Consider the following 19,221-nt stretch of genomic DNA (forward strand, 5'->3'; position numbering starts at 1 on the left):
AACAACACATTAGACCAACTGTACCTGGCAGATACATAGAGAACATTTCACCCAACAACTAAAGAATATACTTTCTTCTCATTAGCTCATGGAACGTTCTCCAGGATAGACCACATATTAGGTTACAAATCTAGCCTCAGCAAATTTTAAAAAACTGAAATCATTCCAAGTATCTTTTCAGACCACAATGGACTAAAATTGGAAATTAATAATAAGCAAAAGTCTGGAAACTATACAAATACATGGAAACTAAATAATAGGCTCCTGAATGACCCATGGGTCCAAGAAGAAATTATACAGGAAATCAAAAAATTTCTAGAAACTAATGAAAATAAAGACACATCATACCAAAACCTGTGGGATACTCCAAAAGCAATACTAAGAGGCAAATTTATTGCAATAAATGCTTACATCAAAAGAACGGAAAGACTTCAAATAAATGACCTAACAGTACACCTCAAAGAACTTGAAAAACATCAACAATCCAAACCTAAATGTAGTAGATGGAAAGAAATATTAAGATCAGAGCAGAACTAAATGAAATAGAGACCCCCCCCAAAATAGAAAAGATCAACAAAATAAAAAATTGATTTTTCAAGAAGATAAATAAAATAGACAAACCATTAGCTAGGTTAAAAAAAAAAAAAAAAGGAGAGAAGACCCTAAAAACAAAAATCAGAAATGAAAAGGGAGACATTACAACCAATACCACAGAAATAAAAAGAATCATTAGAGACTATTATAAACAACTGTATGACAACAAATATGAAAATCTGGAAGATATGGATAAGTTTCTAGACACATACAAACTACCAAGACTGAAACAAGAAGAGAGAGAAAAACCGAACAGAACAATAACAAGCAAGGAGATTGAAGTGGTGATTAGCAATCTTCCAACAAAAAAAAGTCTGAGTTCAGATGGCTTTACAGCTGAATTCTATCAAACTTTTAGAGAGGAGTTAATACCAATTCTCCTCAAACTATTCCAAACAATTGAAACAGAAGCTACTCTCCCAAACTCATTCTACGAGGCCAACATAACTCTGATACCAAAAACAGATAAAGACAGAACAAAAAAAGAAAATTACAGGCCAATATCCTTGATGAACCCAGATGCAAAAATCCTCAACAAAATATTAGCAATCAGAATACAGCAACACATTAAAAAAATTATACACAATGATCAAGTGGGATTCATTCAGGGATGCAAGGATGGTTCAACATATTAAAGTCAATAAATGTGATACATCGCATCAGCAAACTCAAGGACAAAGACCATATGATTATCTCAATAGATGCTGAAAAAGCATTTGACAAAATCCAACATTCCTTCATGATAAAGACTCTCAACAAATTAGGTACAGAAGGAAAATATCTCAACACAATAAAAGCCATTTATGACAAGCCCACGGCCAGTATCATTCTGAATGGAGAAAAACTGAGAGCCTTTCCCTTAAGAACAGGAACCAGACAAGGATGCCCACTCTCACTACTTCTATCTAACATAGTACTGGAGGTACTAGCCAGAGCAATCAGGCAAGAGAAAGAAATAAAGGGAATCCAGATTGGAAAAGACAAAGTCAAACTTTCCCTATTTGAAGATGACATGATACTATATATAGAAAAACCTAAGACTCTATCAAAAACTCCTAGACCTGGTTACTAACTTCAGTAACATTGCAGGATACAAAATAAATGCCCTCAAATCAGTTGCATTTATATACTCAAATAATGAACTAAAAGAAAGAGATATAAAGAAAGTAAGCCCATTTACAATTGTCACACACACACAAAAAATACCTAGGGATCAATTTAACCAAGGCGGTAAAAGAACTCTACAATGAGGAACTACAAACCACTTCTGAAAGAGATTAAAGAAGACATAAAAAGATGGAAAGATATACCATGCTTTTGTATTGGAAGAATTAACACTGTGAAAATGTCTATACTATCCAAAGCAATCTACAGATTTAATGCAATCCCCATCAAAATACCAATGACATTCTTCACAGAAATGGAAAAAACAATCTTACTCTTCACATGGCACAATAAAAGACCCTGAATAGCCAAAGCAATCCTGAGCAAAAAAAAATAAACCCGGAGGCATAACACTACACACTATCTGACTATTGTAACCAAAACAGCTTGGTACTGGTATAAAAATAGACATTGAGACCAGTGGAGTAGAACTGAGAACCCAGAAATCACCCCTCAGGCTTACAGCCATCTGATATTGGACAAAGCCAACAAAAATCTACATTGGGGAAAAGACTGCCTCTTCAACAAGTGGTGCTAGGAAAACTGGATATCCATATGCAGAAGAATGAAACTAAATATGCACCTCTCACTATACCCTAAAATCAACTCAAAATGGATTAAAGACTGAAGTATAAGACCTGAAACTGTAACATTACTAAGGGAAAATATAGGTGAAACACTTCAGCAACTAGATCTGGGCACAGACTTTATGAACATGAGTCCAAAAGCACAAGCAGTAAAAGAAAAAATAAACAAATGGGACTATATCAAACTAAAAAGCTTCTGCACAGCAAAGGAAACAATCAACAGAGTGAAACAACAACCTACAGAATGGGAGAAAATTTTTGCTAACTATGCATCCAGCAAGGGATTAATATCCATAATATACAAGGAACTCAAGCAATTATACAGTAAAAAACCAAATAACCCAATTAAAAAATGGGCAAAGAGCTGCATAGACATTTTTCAAAGGAAGACATACAAATGGCCAACAAGTACATGAAAAAATGCTCAACATCACTAGTCATCAGGGAAATGCAAATTAAACTACATTCAGATACCACCTCACCCAAGTTAGATTGGCTATAATCAAAAAGACGATGAATAACAAATACTGGCGAGGGTATGGAGAGAAGGGAACACTCCTACACTGTTGGTGGGACTGTAAATTAGTACAACCACTATGGAAAACAGTATGGAAGTTTCTCAAACAACTACAGATAGATCTTCCATATGATCCAGCAATCCCACTTCTGGGTATATACCCAGAAGAGTGGAAATCATCATGTCAGAGGGATACCTGCACTCCCATGTTCATCACAGCTTTGTTTACAATAGCCAAGACATGGAACCAACCTAAATGTCCATCGATGAATGACTGGATAAGGAAACTGTGGTATATATACACCATGTAACACTAGTTTGCCATAAAAAAGAATGAAATACTCCCATTTGCAGTAACATGGATGAGCCTGGAGAAACTTATTTTGAGTGAAATAAGCAAAGCACAGAGGGATAAATACCAAATGTAGTCATTCATATGTGGGAGCTAACAGAGATAGAAGGAAGGAAAGAAAGACCACAGTAGTGCATTGGACTTGCAGAGGGAGAAAACATTCCTTGGGCTACAAAGTGGAATGGGAGAGAAAAGGGGAGGGAGAGGGAGGTTGGGGATAATTGGGTGGGGGACACAGGGTACAAATGCAATTTGTGGTAACGGGTATGCTGCCAGTATGAATCTGTCCCTCACTTCATGGGCACAAGGGATGACAATCATCTTTGTATCTCATGAATATTCATAACTGATAATAATTTTAAAAAGCGGAAAAAAAGAAGAAAAAAACAACAAAAACAACAAAAACTAGATGTAGAATTTATTCCAAAAATGCAAGATGGGTTTAATATTTGAAAAATCAATCAATATGCTATATTAGTAAAGGATAAGAACCACACAACCATCTATTTTTTTTTTTTTTTTTTTTTTTTGCAGCTGACTGGTATGGGGATCTGAACCTTTGACTTTGGTGTTGCACACAACCATTTTTTTTTTTTTTTTTTTTTTTTTTTTGCAGCTGACTGGTATGGGGATCTGAACCTTTGACTTTGGTGTTGTAACACTATGCTCTAACCAACTGAGCTAACCGGCCAGCCTGACAATCTAAATATATGTAGGAAAAGCATTTGACAAAACCCAACACCCTTTCATTATAAAAACTCTATAAGCTGGGAATAGAAGACGACTAAACCCGAAAAATGTTTTTTTTTTTCCCAAACCTAGTAAAGGACATCTATGGAAACCCACAGCTAACACCATACTTTTAGAGGTGAAAGGCTTAAATGTGTTGCGCCTAAGATCAGAAACAAGACATAGATGTCTGGTCTTGCCACTTCTCTTCAACATCATACTGATGGATCTAGCCAGAGAAATTAAGCAAGGAAAGAAAAAGGCATGCAGATCGGAAAGGAAGAAGTACTCCAACTAGTGTTATTTGCAGATACATGATCTCATTATACAGAAAACCCTATGGAATTCACTAAAACATTATTAGAACTGTTAAATGGGTTCAGTCAGGTTGTAAAATAAAATATAAAAAATCAATACACTTCCAACGAGCAACCCAAAAATGAAATTAAGAAAACAATTCCATTTACAATAGTATCAAAAAGAATATTTATGAATAAATTTAACAAAGTGTAAATGTGTACTCTGAAATCTACAAAACATTGTTGATTTTGTAACCTAAATCTTTATGATCTAAATAAATGGAAAGACACCCCATGTTCACAAATTGGAAGACTTAATATTGTTAAAATACTAATAAACCTCAAATTGATCTACAGATTCAAGGCAATCCCTATCAAAATCCCAGCTGGCTTCTTTGTAGAAACTGACAACTGATCTAAAATTCACATGGAAACTCAAGGAACCTAGAAAAAAACAGTTGGAGGACTTACATCTCCCAATTTCAAAACTTACTATAAAGCTACAGTAATAAAGATAGTGTAGCATTAGCCTCTGGACAAATAAAAAATGGAATATAATTGGGAGTCCAGAAATAAACCCTCATATTCATGGTAAATTGATTTTTGACAAGGATTCCAAAATAATTCACCAGGGAAAAGAATAGTCTTGGTGTTGAGTCAAGTGCACCTCCATGTGCAAAAGAAAAAAGCTGATCACCACAAAAATTATCTCAAAATGGAAAAGACTTAAATGTAAGAGCTAAAATTATCTAAAAGAATTGAAAACAGCGACTTGAACAGATATTTGGCACACCAATGTTCATAGTAGCGTTAATCACAATAGTCAAAATGTGGAAATAACCTGAATGTCTATCAATGGAAGAATAAACAAAATGTGGTATATGCATACAAATGGAATATTATTCAGCCTTAAAAGGACATTCTGATATATGCTACAACATGGATAAACCTCGAAGATATAGCTAAGTGAAATAGGCTAGATACAGAAGGACAAAAATTCTATGATTCCATTTAAATGAGGTTACCTAGAGTAGTGAAATTCAGAAATAGAAAACAGAATGGTGGTTGCAGGGAGTTAGAAGAGAAGGTGGAGTTGTTTAATGGGTACATAGTTTCAGTTTGAGAAGATGAAAAATTTCTGAAGATAGATGGTGGTGATGGCTGCACAATATGAATGTACTTGATACTATTGAACTGCACACCTAAAAGTGGTCAAAATGGTAAATTTTATATTTTACCATAATAAAAAAGGTGAAAAAAAACCCTTATAAATGAATGTTTACAGCAGCATTTTTCATAAAAGCCAGAAAGTAGAAACAACCCAAATGCCCATTAACTAAGGAATGGATAAATTAAATGTAGTATATTCATATGATGGAATATTATTCAGCAATAAAAGGAAATGAAGTACTGATGGATGCTACAATATGGTTGAACCTCAAATTGTACACAATGAAGGGTGAATTTTATGACACATAAATTATACTGCAATAAAGATCTTAAAAACCCCAGTAGAAGCAGGCTGTTATTTATAACACCAAAGTTAAGGGTTTGGATCCCTGTACTGGCCAGTGGCCAAAATGAAACAAAGGAAGGGAAAAAAAACAAAAAAACCCTCAGTAGATATAAAAGGCTATTTCTACCCAAGAAAATCATCTACAATATAATACTCCTATCAGAGGCAACACTGTATTATATATATTTTTTGGTATGTGGGAAATGCTTAAAAACCCCAGTAGAAGCAGGCTGTTATTTATAACACCAAAGTTAAGGGTTTGGATCCCCGTACTGGCCAGTGGCCAAAATGAAACAAAGGAAGGGAAAAAAAACAAAAAAACCCTCAGTAGATATAAAAGGCTATTTCTACCCAAGACAATCATCTACAATATAATACTCCTATCAGAGGCAACACTGTATTATATATATTTTTTGGTATGTGGGAAATGGGAGCATAGGCAATGGAAAGAAAAAAAGGATCCCATTTAACATAGGACAATTACTTTCAAATTTAAGACTCAGTTTGTGATATACTTGAAGGAAATAATTATAAAACTCCAAGAACTAAATGTTCTAACTAAAAATGTGCTAGCTTCTAGAACAGTACCACGTTACAAATTTCCCAATCAAACAAACCTCCCTGAATAAAGGGGATATCACATGCCTCTCTGGGTGCTGCTAGGATAACTCATAACACACATATGCATAGCACCAAGAACATAGCAGGTGTTCAGAAACCAGATGCTTTTATTTTAGATCCTAAGTTTCTTAAAAGTTTGAAAGTAACCAAGTATTTATAGCTTCTAAAAATAAGCAAAAATTACTACAGTAGTGTTCATACTAATAAGGTAAGCATAAAATATCTGAGCACTACTTTTGGAAAGTGTGTCCTGTTTAAGAACCTTAAAGATGTTGATATTCTTAGCCTCAGCAATACTATATCTAGGAATTTACTCACAAGAATAAAAAAATAAATAGAGCTGTATATACATTATGATGTTTACTATATCGATACCTGTAATCCTTACAATAAACTACCGTGTTAAATTGTCCAACAACAGTACTAGGAAAATGATTTTGTAAGTTAGTATACCAACAAAAAAGAAATTGTGAAAATAAAGAAACATGAAAAAATGTTTAGAGTGAATTAAAGTTAAAAATATGTATGCTATAAGAAAAAAAATGTATGCTGTGATTTACAATAATGAAAATACATATTCACATACTCAAAGACTTTTATACAAAGATTCAAAGTTCTGTGTGGGACTGGAATTACCAGCAATTTTTCCCTGTTCCAAAGAATTGTAAAATGTTGCTATCTATTATTTAAAAAATTAATTTAATAATATTTTATCTATGAGAGTTACATATTCAATAGTCATAATTTATACTCCTCTTGTTCTAGTAAAGACATACTGACTGCATTCTTGGTAGCACAGCAAGCCTGGAACTATGTACACTGTATTTCCAGGTGCACTATCTCAGGCAAACACTTACTTGAGAAATTGACTCTTAGCTGTACTTGGGTCACCCACAATGCAAACATTTATGTCTCCTCGAAGAGAGGTCCCTTCCCCTGTTGTCTTTGGAACACCACCAAAGAGCATCAGTAGGACACCCCGTTTTACTTCATCATTGCCTGAAATGAAAAGAAGCTACAAATGAAAAACTCATTTTTTCAACAGTTTTCAAAAAACTCATTTTTAAACAATCCCAGAGCAAACTACAAAGGCCTTACCAACCAAAAGGCAGAAAAAGCTGAAGCAAAGCTTAAGACTCAAGCAAAAATACCTGGCTTCCAATCTTGGTTCTTGCTTTACAGACTTAAATTCACCTAACCACTGTTCAAATGTCTTCTCCTATACCACAAATGTTACAGATGCTGATGCTCACCATCCTAAGAGCCTTTCCTTGATCATAAGTCGACTTCCTACACAAAGCCCTTCCTAGTACCTTAGTCCTCAAAGATCACTCCCTGTAAATGAACTATGTCTACCACATTTGCTAGTTCTTTCTAAAGGCAGCTCTTGCAGTTCCATCAAAAGTTGGAGGAAATGGTCATGACATTTCTTTTGTATGATCCATAGTGACGACACTGAATAAATACATGTTAATTTAACGGATATGGATTAAATAAGATGCTGAATGCAATTTACAGGTGCTTCTAAGAACTGTTCATAAATCCAATATAAGAAGGAAATATACAATTTTTTAACAAAGAAAACAACCTCGTGCTACTAAAAGAGACATTTTTCTGTGGAATTATAACTCTATCAACGAAGTGCTAGGCAAACTTACACAAACCATTCCTTAAAAGCAGAAAATCAAAAATCCATTCCACAAACAAAACTCTGATTTATGACCTATGAAACAAAATGTGTTGGGAGTGTGGTTGTTTTTAAGCAGTCCACAAATTCTTTGCTACTCCTGATTTTAAGAAGTGGAACTTAATTCTCCTCTCATTGAGTGTGGGATGGACTTGCTTCCAACAAATAGCATACGGTGGAAGTAAAGGTCTATAACTTCTGAGACTAGGTCATGACAGGCATTTTGCTTCCTTCTTGCTTTCCTTTCTTGGATCATGTGCTATGAAGGAAGCAAGCTGTGGTTTCAAAAAGATACTCAAACAACCCTGTGGGAGAGAGTCATGAGGCAAGAAATTGAAGCTTCTGGTTAACAACCTGCACTAACTGGTAAGTAATCTGAGTGAGCCCTCTTGTAAGTGGCACCTCCAGCCCCAGGAAAGCCTTCAGATGACTGCAGCCCCAGCTGATGTCTTAATTGCAACCTCAAGACCCTGAGCCAGAATCAACCAGCTAAACCTCACTCAAATTCCTGATCCACAGACTGTTGAGATGTTTGTTGTTTTAAGTCACTACATTTTGGGATTATACAGCAATAGATTAATTTATGAGGGGAGGGGAACAGCATAAAAATATTGACACCCATTCATTTTAAGGGAGAGCACTGTAAAATCCATAAAGTATTAACATAAAGGGTTTCGGTTGTCTCATTGATCAAATACTTAGATAGAATAAAAAAGGTTAACTTTAAATGACTGAAAATATATACTTAAGAGAAATACCTATAATCTTATGAGTACTTGCCATAACCCCTATTGAGTATGGAAGACAAGGATGGAAAAGTGAAAGGGGAAAGCACCAGGCTGATAATTTAGTCATATCCTTCAAAACACAAAGGGGATTTAATGACTGGCAGTACTAGCTAGCAAACAAGACGACAGGTAAACATGAAAGAAACTATCAAAGGTACACAGACAGTACAAGTAACCAAGAAACATCATGAAATCTCCATCTCTGAAAATTAAAAAAACAAGACCAAGAAATTAGTTTAGCATATTGAAATACACTTAAGTGAAGCTCTGCTCTAAGGCCAGAAAAAGTAGACTATATGACTTCTTTTAAAAAAAATTATGGCAAAATATACATACAAAATTTACCATTTTAATCATTTTTAACTGCAGTTCAGTGGCATTAAGAACATTTTATTGCATAACTGTCACCACTATCCCTTTCCAGAACTTTCTCATCATCCCAAACAATAACTATTAAATAATTCTCTATTTCCCCAGTTCCCCCCAGCCACTGATAACCTATTCTACTTTGTCTCTATTAATTTGCCTATTCTAGGTACCTCATATAAGTGAAATCATGTAATATGTGTCCTTTTGTAAATGACCCTTCTAAACACACTAAAAAACTTTCATGATCTGATTTATGTGCTTTAAGAAATCACTTGTTGCTGTTTATAATCATTATTTTGATTTCAAGTTTATGCCATAAATGGATAGAACTCTTACCATGTATAGTAGGGAACAGGCTGGTACAAAGATTGTGGTATAGATTTTTATCTTGACTCATTTCAAACACTTTCTCCCACTCCTTCACAGTCATTTGGTTCTTAATGCTCTCAGCTGTCTGTTCCTCATCTCTGACCTCTTTCCCTCCAAACTGAAGGGTGGAGAACAAAAGAAAAAATATTAGTATTGAAGCAGCCAAAATGGTATAAAGAAGAAGGAACTTCACCACAGATAAAACATAGCTTGGGAGGTTCACTTCACAATTTGTTGACTGTAAAGTTTTTTTAAAAAACTCCCCAAACAAGTAAAGACCTCAGTTAATAAAGACACTTAAAGGTTTGTTATCTTTCTGTCCAGTGAGTTAAAAACAAAAAAGCTACCACCAATGTTTTATATTACTATTTGAATAAATCTGAAAGCTCAAAAGATGAGCCACAGTGGAATGCTAATCACTGATATAAAGATGCAAATAAAGTAAAAGAATATCATGTTCACCCCCTTTTCCGATACTGGACTATTTTCCAAACTCTCCCATTCAGGACAGAGAATCAAGTTAATGAAATACAGTGCTGCCAGAGGTCCATCACTCTCAGAAACAGCAATTTAGGGCCGGCCCGTGGCTCACTCGGGAGAGTGCAGTGCTGATAATACCAAGGCCCCGGGTTCGGATCCCACATAGGGATGGCCGGTTCGCTCACTGGCTGAGCATGGTGCTGACAACACCAAGTCAAGGGTTAAGATCCCCTTACCGGTCATCTTTAAAAAAAAAAAAAAAAAAGAAAAAGAAAAAGAAACAGCAAGTTATTTCACTTCCCCAAATACATCAATTTATATGTACTTCCTCCAGGAGCGTGACAGAATAAATGTGATACTTGAACAAAAAAGGAAGGAAAGACAGACATGAAAAGCTTCAGTTTTAAAACTAAAGAATCAAATTTCAACCCAACCCCCTGCTTTTAACACTGACTAGGTACGTCAGATGTTTCAGAAGCCTATAACTTTGTGGTAGTCTCAGAATAGGTCTTTCTCAAGCTTTGCTATTCTATTCATACTCACCCTTGGGTTGGTTGGTGCAACAGAGCAGGCAAGAAAGACCAGCCTGTAAGAAAGGTCCCTAACACCAAGCGCCCGGAGTCCTCTAATGCCTTCTGTCTCGTATCCATCAACGCCACTCACACGGGAATTAGTTTCTGCACGTGCTCCTGAAAAATTGAATGACAGATTATTTCACAGCTCAAATATTAAAGGTGCTGATAAACAAAATTGCTCAAATAAATGAAAGCTACAAATCCAAAGATTTCATTTAAGCTTTGAGAACTTTCAGAGTAGCACTGTTTATAGCAAACTCTATTTGTTTTTGCTCTCATCACACTTCCTTGCTCACCCCTTCTGATTGGTAGCCAAAAAGAAGACAAGGGATATGTAAGAAGCTAGATACCCTGCAGTTCAGGTAACTGAGAAACTGTTAAATTTGAGCCACAGATTACCAACCTGGTATGCTAAGCTTGGAGACATCAGGCACGACAATCAGTGTCCCTGTAAAATCACACTTGTCACCAGCCTGAGCTGACTCCACAGCTTCAGCCCTTAAGATTACTTCTAAACTACGGGGGATACTCCCTCGAGGAAGCTCAGCTTGAGTCTCTTGAATACGAACCTATAACAAAGACAAATAAATAGCCAAGAATGAGAAGAGATCCCTTTCACATGCCATACAATCTAAATTAGATGCCACAAATACTGACACATTCTAAACTATCTTATCATTTGTAGACTTTTCACATTTATCAATATAAATCCTAAAAATTCTCTACCTTAAAACTCCTTTTAGTCAAATAGTTCAATTTGGTAAGCAACTACATCTATTAAAAAACTTCACCTTTGCTCTCATTAAAAAGTTTTATTCTCTCTGTTCAAAACGACTATGCAAATATCTGTTCCATCTTCCCCTATACTTTTCAAGGGAATTTTAAGAAAAATTTCAAATGTTACTTACACACATGCATCTTTTTTTTTTATTGTAGTACTTGAATGAGGATGAAAACATCACGAAACTTCACACCTAAATATTTTAGCACTCACCTCTAAGAACGACAATCTCCTGTGTAACCACAATATCAGTATCACAACCAAGAGAATTAAACAACATTTAACTCCAAAAAATTACATATTTTCTATGATTTAATCCATCTTTAAATGCCCCCATTGTCAAGAATGTCCTTTACCACAGTTGGTTTTTTTTTTTCTTTTCCTTTTTTTTACCCCAAACCAAGACCCAATCTACTTGGTTGGTTAGAGCTTAGTGTTATAACACCAAGGTCTAGAGTTTGGACACTCATACATACCAGCCAACCCCCCAAAAAACAAAAAGAACCAAGACTAATAATTTGTATTTATTTGGTTGTTATATCATGTTCTTTTAAAAATATAAAGTATCTGCGCTTAGAGGTTTATGAAACACATGGGTAGTGCAGGCAGCTGGGGCTAGTGGGACTGGGGAGGGTGGAGGATCTGGGGACAGGCAGGGTGAGGAGATTGGGCAGGAAAGAGGGGTGCTTGGCGGGGGCTGGGAGGAGACATGGGTCTTTAATGCACCCCAGGCCTCAAGCTCCAGGCCATGATTAGGACCTTGCACGCAAGCTGGGCAGAAGAGACAGCAGGAGCAAAGGTCCTGCTGAGGAAAGAGCCTGGAAGGAACCTGTGGGAGGCAGTGCTGCCAGGGTCAGCATGGCTGAGAGTAGGCCGATCCTTTGGGGATTCAAGAGGACCCTGATGTCATGGCTTGGGCAGTGGGTGGACAACTATAGGAATAGCAGGTGTGCATGGGAAGTGGGTCTGCAGGGGACCCTGCTGTGGCCAAAGCTGGGGTCTGCTGCACCTCCAGGCCTGGGGCTCACAGGCAAGGCAAGGCTGGGGGAATCACTGGTGTATGGGGAGCACTGAAAGCCCTGGGGGATAAGACTGGTTGGGCACTGAAGAAAGAAGAGATCCTCAAAGGAGGAAGAGGTTCCAGAGAAGGGACAAAAGGCTGCTCCCTGGCGGATACAGGAGGCGAGGGCCTCAGGAGTCCAAGCTGGGCATTTCTAGAGAAACCACAGTAGTGGCCCAGGAAGATGGGCAATGGCCACCCATAGTCACTGGTAGTAAAAGCTCCCTCCCAGCAGCTCTGGTATGCAGGAAGAGTCATGAGAATAAGATAGCTGAGGTACTGCAGGGATCTTGGAAGCTCACCACCCCCTCTGGAAGGTAAGAACAGGAGAAGAAGCCAAATCTAGAGACTGGACTGCTCCCAAAGGAGTTGGATCCCTTTGGGCAGTCAGCCTCTGGATAACTGAGCTGTACAGAGTGTACAGACCAAGCAGTTCCTGTTGGATTTGTTAGCAGGTGGGTGGTAACAGTGAATAGGAGCTCAGATTGTGGTTAATACAGGTCAAGGGCTTAGAATACTTCCCCCAGGCCATCCACTTGCTGGCTGTGTGACCTTAGCTTATTACTTAACCACTCTGTGCTTCCATTTCCTCCAGCAAAACGAAGATCATAATATTGTTTTAAGGTTTAAGTAAGTTAGTGCTTAGTATAGTCCCTGGAACTTAAGTGTTTAATAAATATTACTGCTTGAAAACAAACAAACAAAAAAACAAATAAATAAAATAAAGTGCCTCTTTGGGTAACCCAAAGATGTTGATAGAATACTCATATGTGCTTCTTATAAACTATCAGGTTAATATAAAAAAAACTATGTAAGGATTAAAAACTGAATTTAGTATTATTTATTTATTTCACTCTGATAATTAATCCCCCTGTGCTTGAGCTGCTGCAAGTTCTTTCCTCTTTGCTTATCCAATAAAGTTATGAATCCTGCTGAGATTTGAGTTCCCCTTCATTCTTAAAACCACCATCCCTCACCTCTTGCCCAGGTAAGTATAACTGCCTATTAGTCTCTGTTAAATACTATATACCACTGTCCCTTTAAGCCTCCTTTAAAACAAAAAAACTTATTTCACTCTGATAATTAATCCCCCTGTGCTTGAGCTGCTGCAAGTTCTTTCCTCTTTGCATATCCAATAAAGTTATGAATCCTGCTGAGATTTGAGTTCCCCTTCATTCTTAAAACCACCATCCCTCACCTCTTGCCCAGATAAGTATAACTGCCTATTAGTCTCTGTTAAATACTATATACCACTGTCCCTTTAAGCCTCCTTTAAAACAAAAAAACCCCAAAAAACCTACACCCCCAATATATTCCCACTACTTTTCAAGAGAGGCCCCAACTTTTCAGCCTGAGATTTAAAGATCCAAGTATCTTCTGCCTTAGATCAAATTGTCTCTCAGATGACCTTCAATTTGACTCCTCAAACTTCAATCATGATAATCCTCATTGCTTCCACTCTAGCCTGTCCTTTTATTCACTCCTTTTTCCTTCCTATCCATCAACTCAATGTATCACACTAACAAGTTGCTATTTACCAAAGTTTTCTTAACTTCAGTTCTTCATCATTGTCATCATCACCATAATCATAGTTTTGTTTATTCTTTAACAAATATATTTTGTCACAGTCTGAAGGAATTTCTAATTCAAGTTATCAAAGGTCAAAATGCATTTCTATATTGACAAGTGAAATTTACATTAAGAGTTTTGGGCTTAAATCTGTAGTCATTTTTCATAATGTTCAACTTACAAAAAAGATGTTTAACATTATCTAAATCAGCTATTGCAAGGGCCTAAAAGTGACTTATTAGCATAGACTGAATCTGATCTAAACAGAAGTGTAAATAAATACCTTTTGAAAATCAACAAATCTTGATCTATTTGTATCCAACAAGAATCTCCTCCTGTTGGCACAAACTGGATTTCGGCAGATGTTTGGCTGTGTGTATTTGAATTGCTGTTCTACATCCTTGATCACTGTCTGGCAGTCCAAACACAGGAAAGTTCCACTCACAAGCTCTGGGTGAACAGGGTGAGTCCTTACCACCTGCCCACTGATGCGAGTGAGCAAACCAATTCTGGAAGAAGTGAGTTCTCGAATCCTGTTTAAAGATAAACATCACATTAGTAAATATTCATTTCCAAACTAAGAAATTCTTGTTTTAGTGGGAGGGTATTCAGCGTAGTGCTAGTAACAGTAAGCACATGGGTTTGGATCCCTGTACTGGCCAGTTGCCAAAATAAATAAATAAATAAAAAGAGAGAGGGTATTCAATGATAATTTTTGCCTAAAAAAAAAAAAAAGAAATCAAGAGGCAAGCTATTCTTTGGACTCTCCCACAACAACAATTTAGTCAACATGCCTATTCCTAAATTATACAATGTATACGCGTTCACAACAAAATAAATGAGTAAATATGAAAAACTGAAGGACACCAAAGAAAATTAAAATTATAAAACAGAATGATCCCATTTTTGTTTTACAAACTCATACACTTTTTGCTTACCTACAATTTCTAAAAAAGCATATATTACTTTCATAATAAAGTTATCACAGGAAAAAAATTTATTCTCAGTTGTTCAGAAATGCTTTATTACACAAACCCATTTTATATGAAATAACAAGGTAATTTTATAAAGTAATTTCAGTAGTTTCAAAATCATTTCAATTTCTTCTTGTAAATTTATTCCTTAAATAACTGCTGAAGGGTGCTTAAAAGTTTTGCATTTAAGCTGACAAAAATTTCCAAAGATTCATGAATTTCTGCAACTGTTCTCAGTTTTCATATTTTCTTGACTAATTTTTTCCCCAAAACTTCCCTAAAAGGTGCCTTAAAATGTGACAATCCCAAGAATCTGTTTCACTTCACTTACTTCTCATCTCACCTCTACAGAAAAACATTTTTCTCCAAAACTAAACTTTCTGGTCAACTGGTGTAACTCTTATAAAAGCAAACCTGCTACAAAATGTGTACGCAAAACACTACTACACTACTTTTTCCTCCTGGTATTTTATAGCATCAATTTTTAAGCACTCTTTTAAAAATTCTTGTCACTATCAATCATGAAAAAATAATTTTACAGCAAAAAATCTACCTTTTGCATGGTTTAGGTAGAAAACCTAAGCCAAAATATTTTACAGATGAGAAAAATGAGGCCCAGTGAGGTAAAAGTGACTTGTGTGATGTTAAACAGCCAGCTAATAGCCAACTTATCAAGAGTCAGATTCCTGTACCAGCCAGCCAGCCACCCCCACACACACCCCAAAAAAGGGCAGATCTAAGCAATCTCCCAAGTTTTCTGACTGTCAGCTAAGTGATACCTATAAAGCCAACTTATCAAGAGTCAGATTCCTGTACCAGCCAGCCAGCCACCCCCACACACACCCCAGAAAAGGGCAGATCTAAGCAATCTCCCAAGTTTTCTGACTGTCAGCTAAGTGATACCTATACTATTAGGCGAATTTCTTTTCTTCCAAAGAAGGGTTTCTTACTTGTGTCTAGTAGGCAGGTCTTGAAATGCAACATAAAAATCCTTGGCAAGAGGGATCTCTTTACGGTCTTTGACAAAGGTTTTCAATGCCCGACATAGGTAAGGGTAAACTCTGAAAAACAAACAAAAAGCCAACTGATATCTTAGAGGTCTATCAAGGCCTTCCTCCATTTGCACATCTGCCAACAGCCGAGACTAAGAAATTTCACCTGGTTACAACCAAGCCTTAGAACTGAACTGTGCAAGAAGACACTTCTATTATCTGGTCTGGGGTTAGCAGCCTCTTTCAGTCCTCTCCTATCCCATCAGAAATAGAAATACCAAAGATAAAATGCTGTATCTGAATATCTATTATCTTTCTTTTTTTCTTTTTAAAGGACTGGAGAGCACCCACAGGCTTTGAACTGCCCCCGCAGGGGAGGCTGCCAGTTGGTTCTTTGTGGAAGGTACAGCTGAGCTAGAGCCAGCCCTCTATTATCTTTAAGTAATCATTTAACACCCACACTGTAGGCCATTCCTCTGTCCAAGAAGACTCAACATAAACAATTGTCTTGTCAGTATTCTACTCAATACTGTTAGTTTTCCCTGGGATGTTTACAATCCAGTAAGGCAGCCTTCTTATTGGTGTCAAGGCCTAGTTTACTGTTTATTGGTTTCATTCTTGATTGACAAAAATGCATGAATAGGGGCTGGCCAGTTAGCTCAGTTGGTTAGAGCAAGGTGTTGATAACACCAAGGTCAAGGTGTTATCCCAGTATGAGCCAGTTACAAAAAGAAAAACACACACAGAAAAAGAACAAAACCAAATGTAGACAAAGATTTGTTACAAAGATATTTCTTGCTGTATATAACAATTAAAATCAAATAAAAGAATGAAAGCCTAAGTTATTAAATATAATATCTAGTCATACATAGTATTTCAACCAAAAAAATACCATTGGTATTAAAATGTTCAAGGAATTTTATACGACATGGAAAAATATAGTTATACTGTTGAGTGAAAAAGGACAGAATGCCTTATCTGTAGTATGATCCTAATAATTACACACACAGAAACACATCAAAATATAACAGGAGATCCTCACAAAACTCTGCATTTGCAGACTTGGAAGGCTCTTGGAACTCTGTTGCAACAGACTTGCTAACGGTGGTTACCTCCATCATTGGTGGGATTACAAGTGTACAGATTTGATTTCTCTATTTCCTAAATTTTCTACAATATACTTATCACTTTTATAATCAGAAAAAAAAATGCAAACTTTAAAGAAACTAGTAAGCATCACTGCTGTAAAGACATTGCTGGTACAAGAACAGGACCCAAACATTTGTTACTGGGGGGAAAAAGGATCAAAGGAATGACATGGCAATAGCATTAAATGCCTGACACAAAATAGCTGAGTGTAGTCTTCCTCTTGGGAAGATTATAGAGAAAGCAAAGGTCTGCAACATTTTGTACCTGAAAAAAATTCAGCTCCACAAAGGCCTAGATTAATTCGCAGCAGTACTAGAATGACCACTGCTTGTATCAAAGGGTCTCACTTTAGAGACAGCTGCCCTCCTGCTTCACAAGTGAACACTTCCAGTCCAGGAAGAACTGGCTTCCCAGGCTCCACTCCTATTCAAAGTAAAGAAAATTAATACACCCACACCTATAGAACTCCTCTTGAATGGTGGTGGAAAGTTGCTGGTTAAACTGCTCCAGGTCCACAAAACTTACAACCAATGTGTTTCTCTCAGGACGAATTAGCTCCTCTGCTAACTGCAAGTACTTAATTTCTCCATCGCTGCTCTGGAACCTGCAGATACAAGCAAGTCAGATTAAACTAAGGAACTAGGCAGTCAAAAAAAGAATGTGGGTGCCTGATAACTCAATATATTGGTTAAAGATCATCAGCTTTAGGGTCAGACAGGCTCATGTTTAGTAGTTCTATAACTTGGGGCAGATACTTTTCCCCTCTAAATCCCCTTTTTGTTATTACTAATTTTTTTGGAAAACAGACTAGGACATCACTTTATCTCATACAACTGCTGTGAAAATCAAATGAAAGAATGCCTGTAAAGTAATTTGCAAAATGCTTGGAATATAGGAAAAGTGGGTCTTTGGATTTTAAACTAAATTGCTTGATCTAACATTTTCTAATCAATAAATACTAACTGTTCTTTTATTGTTGTTATGTATAATAAAGATTGGAAAACGTTAAATCAGGAAATTCAGGTTAAAATCCAAAGATTCAATTTCTGTAGGGAATTTCAAAACTGACAGATTAGTCACTGATTTAAGAAGCAGAATAAAAATAAGAACACACAAAAAGGAGGTGAGGTGCTTCACTGCCCAATGCCTCAGGAAAGTAGAAACACACAAACTTATTTTGTTCTTTTAACATAATATGCAGATTAGTTTGGAGGCAAAATCAATTCCGACTCCATATACAGCATGTTCTGACTCTTCTAAATACTTACTAAACATCTAGGTGCAAAGCACTATAGCAGAGGTACCTGAAGCTGAAAACAGTAATGTTCCTGCCTGAGGGTTGACAGCCTCCTGTGAGACAGACATGTCACCAATTAAGACAGGGAAGAAAGATGTTCCTAACAAGAAGTACAAGAAATATGCTAGGGTAATATAAACTTATTCTACCTACAAGAACAAGTTCTACCTACAGAACGTATAGAAAAGATTCATACATATAAAAGATGGCACTGGAATTCAGCTTTGAAAGACATTAAAAATTTGAAAGAAAAACAGGTAGTGGAGAGACTGACTACAGATGTTCGCAAGTACGTGGCCAAGTCAGAAAAGGTTTGGGAGCAGTGTAGCTGATGACTGAGGCTGGTTCTAGAAGGTGAAACTGGAAAGAGTGGTGAAGAATTTAGACTTTATTACATAAGCAATGGTGAACCAAAGTTGTTTTTTTGAAAGGTGATTTTTTCAAAAAAACAAAGTACAGGGATTATTTGTCTTGTTTATCATTATCCCCAGCATCTAGCTACAAGGCACTTACATGATTTGTTGAAATGAAACATTTATTTTCAAAAAAACAAAGTACAGGGATTATTTGTCTTGTTTATCATTATCCCCAGCATCTAGCCACAAGGCACTTACATGATTTGTTGAAATGAAACATTTATGGGCCGGCCCGGTGGCGCACTGCTACAGTGCGCCGCTCGGGAGTGCGGCGACGCTCCCGCCGAGGGTTCGTATCCCACATACAGACCGGTTCCCGCTCACTGGCTGAGCGAG

At 36.7% G+C, this 19,221-nt stretch overlaps 1 protein-coding gene across 1 annotated transcript in view; it reads right to left on the reverse strand.

Moving 5' to 3' along the window:
* MCM6 (minichromosome maintenance complex component 6) overlaps positions 1-19,221 on the reverse strand; it is a 41,003-nt gene that overhangs the window by 18,806 nt on the left and 2,976 nt on the right. The window contains exons 2-8 of the mRNA XM_008584723.1: positions 17,630-17,776; positions 15,982-16,092; positions 14,341-14,590; positions 11,051-11,216; positions 10,616-10,761; positions 9,560-9,710; positions 7,237-7,378 (exon numbers count right to left, since the gene is read on the reverse strand). Coding sequence (XP_008582945.1) covers positions 7,237-7,378; positions 9,560-9,710; positions 10,616-10,761; positions 11,051-11,216; positions 14,341-14,590; positions 15,982-16,092; positions 17,630-17,776 — 1,113 coding nt within the window. The remainder of the gene's footprint in view (positions 1-7,236; positions 7,379-9,559; positions 9,711-10,615; positions 10,762-11,050; positions 11,217-14,340; positions 14,591-15,981; positions 16,093-17,629; positions 17,777-19,221) is intronic.

Source organism: Galeopterus variegatus, unplaced genomic scaffold (genome assembly GCF_000696425.1).
Source record: "Galeopterus variegatus unplaced genomic scaffold, G_variegatus-3.0.2 Scaffold3347, whole genome shotgun sequence".
NCBI classification, from domain to species: Eukaryota; Metazoa; Chordata; class Mammalia; order Dermoptera; family Cynocephalidae; genus Galeopterus; species Galeopterus variegatus.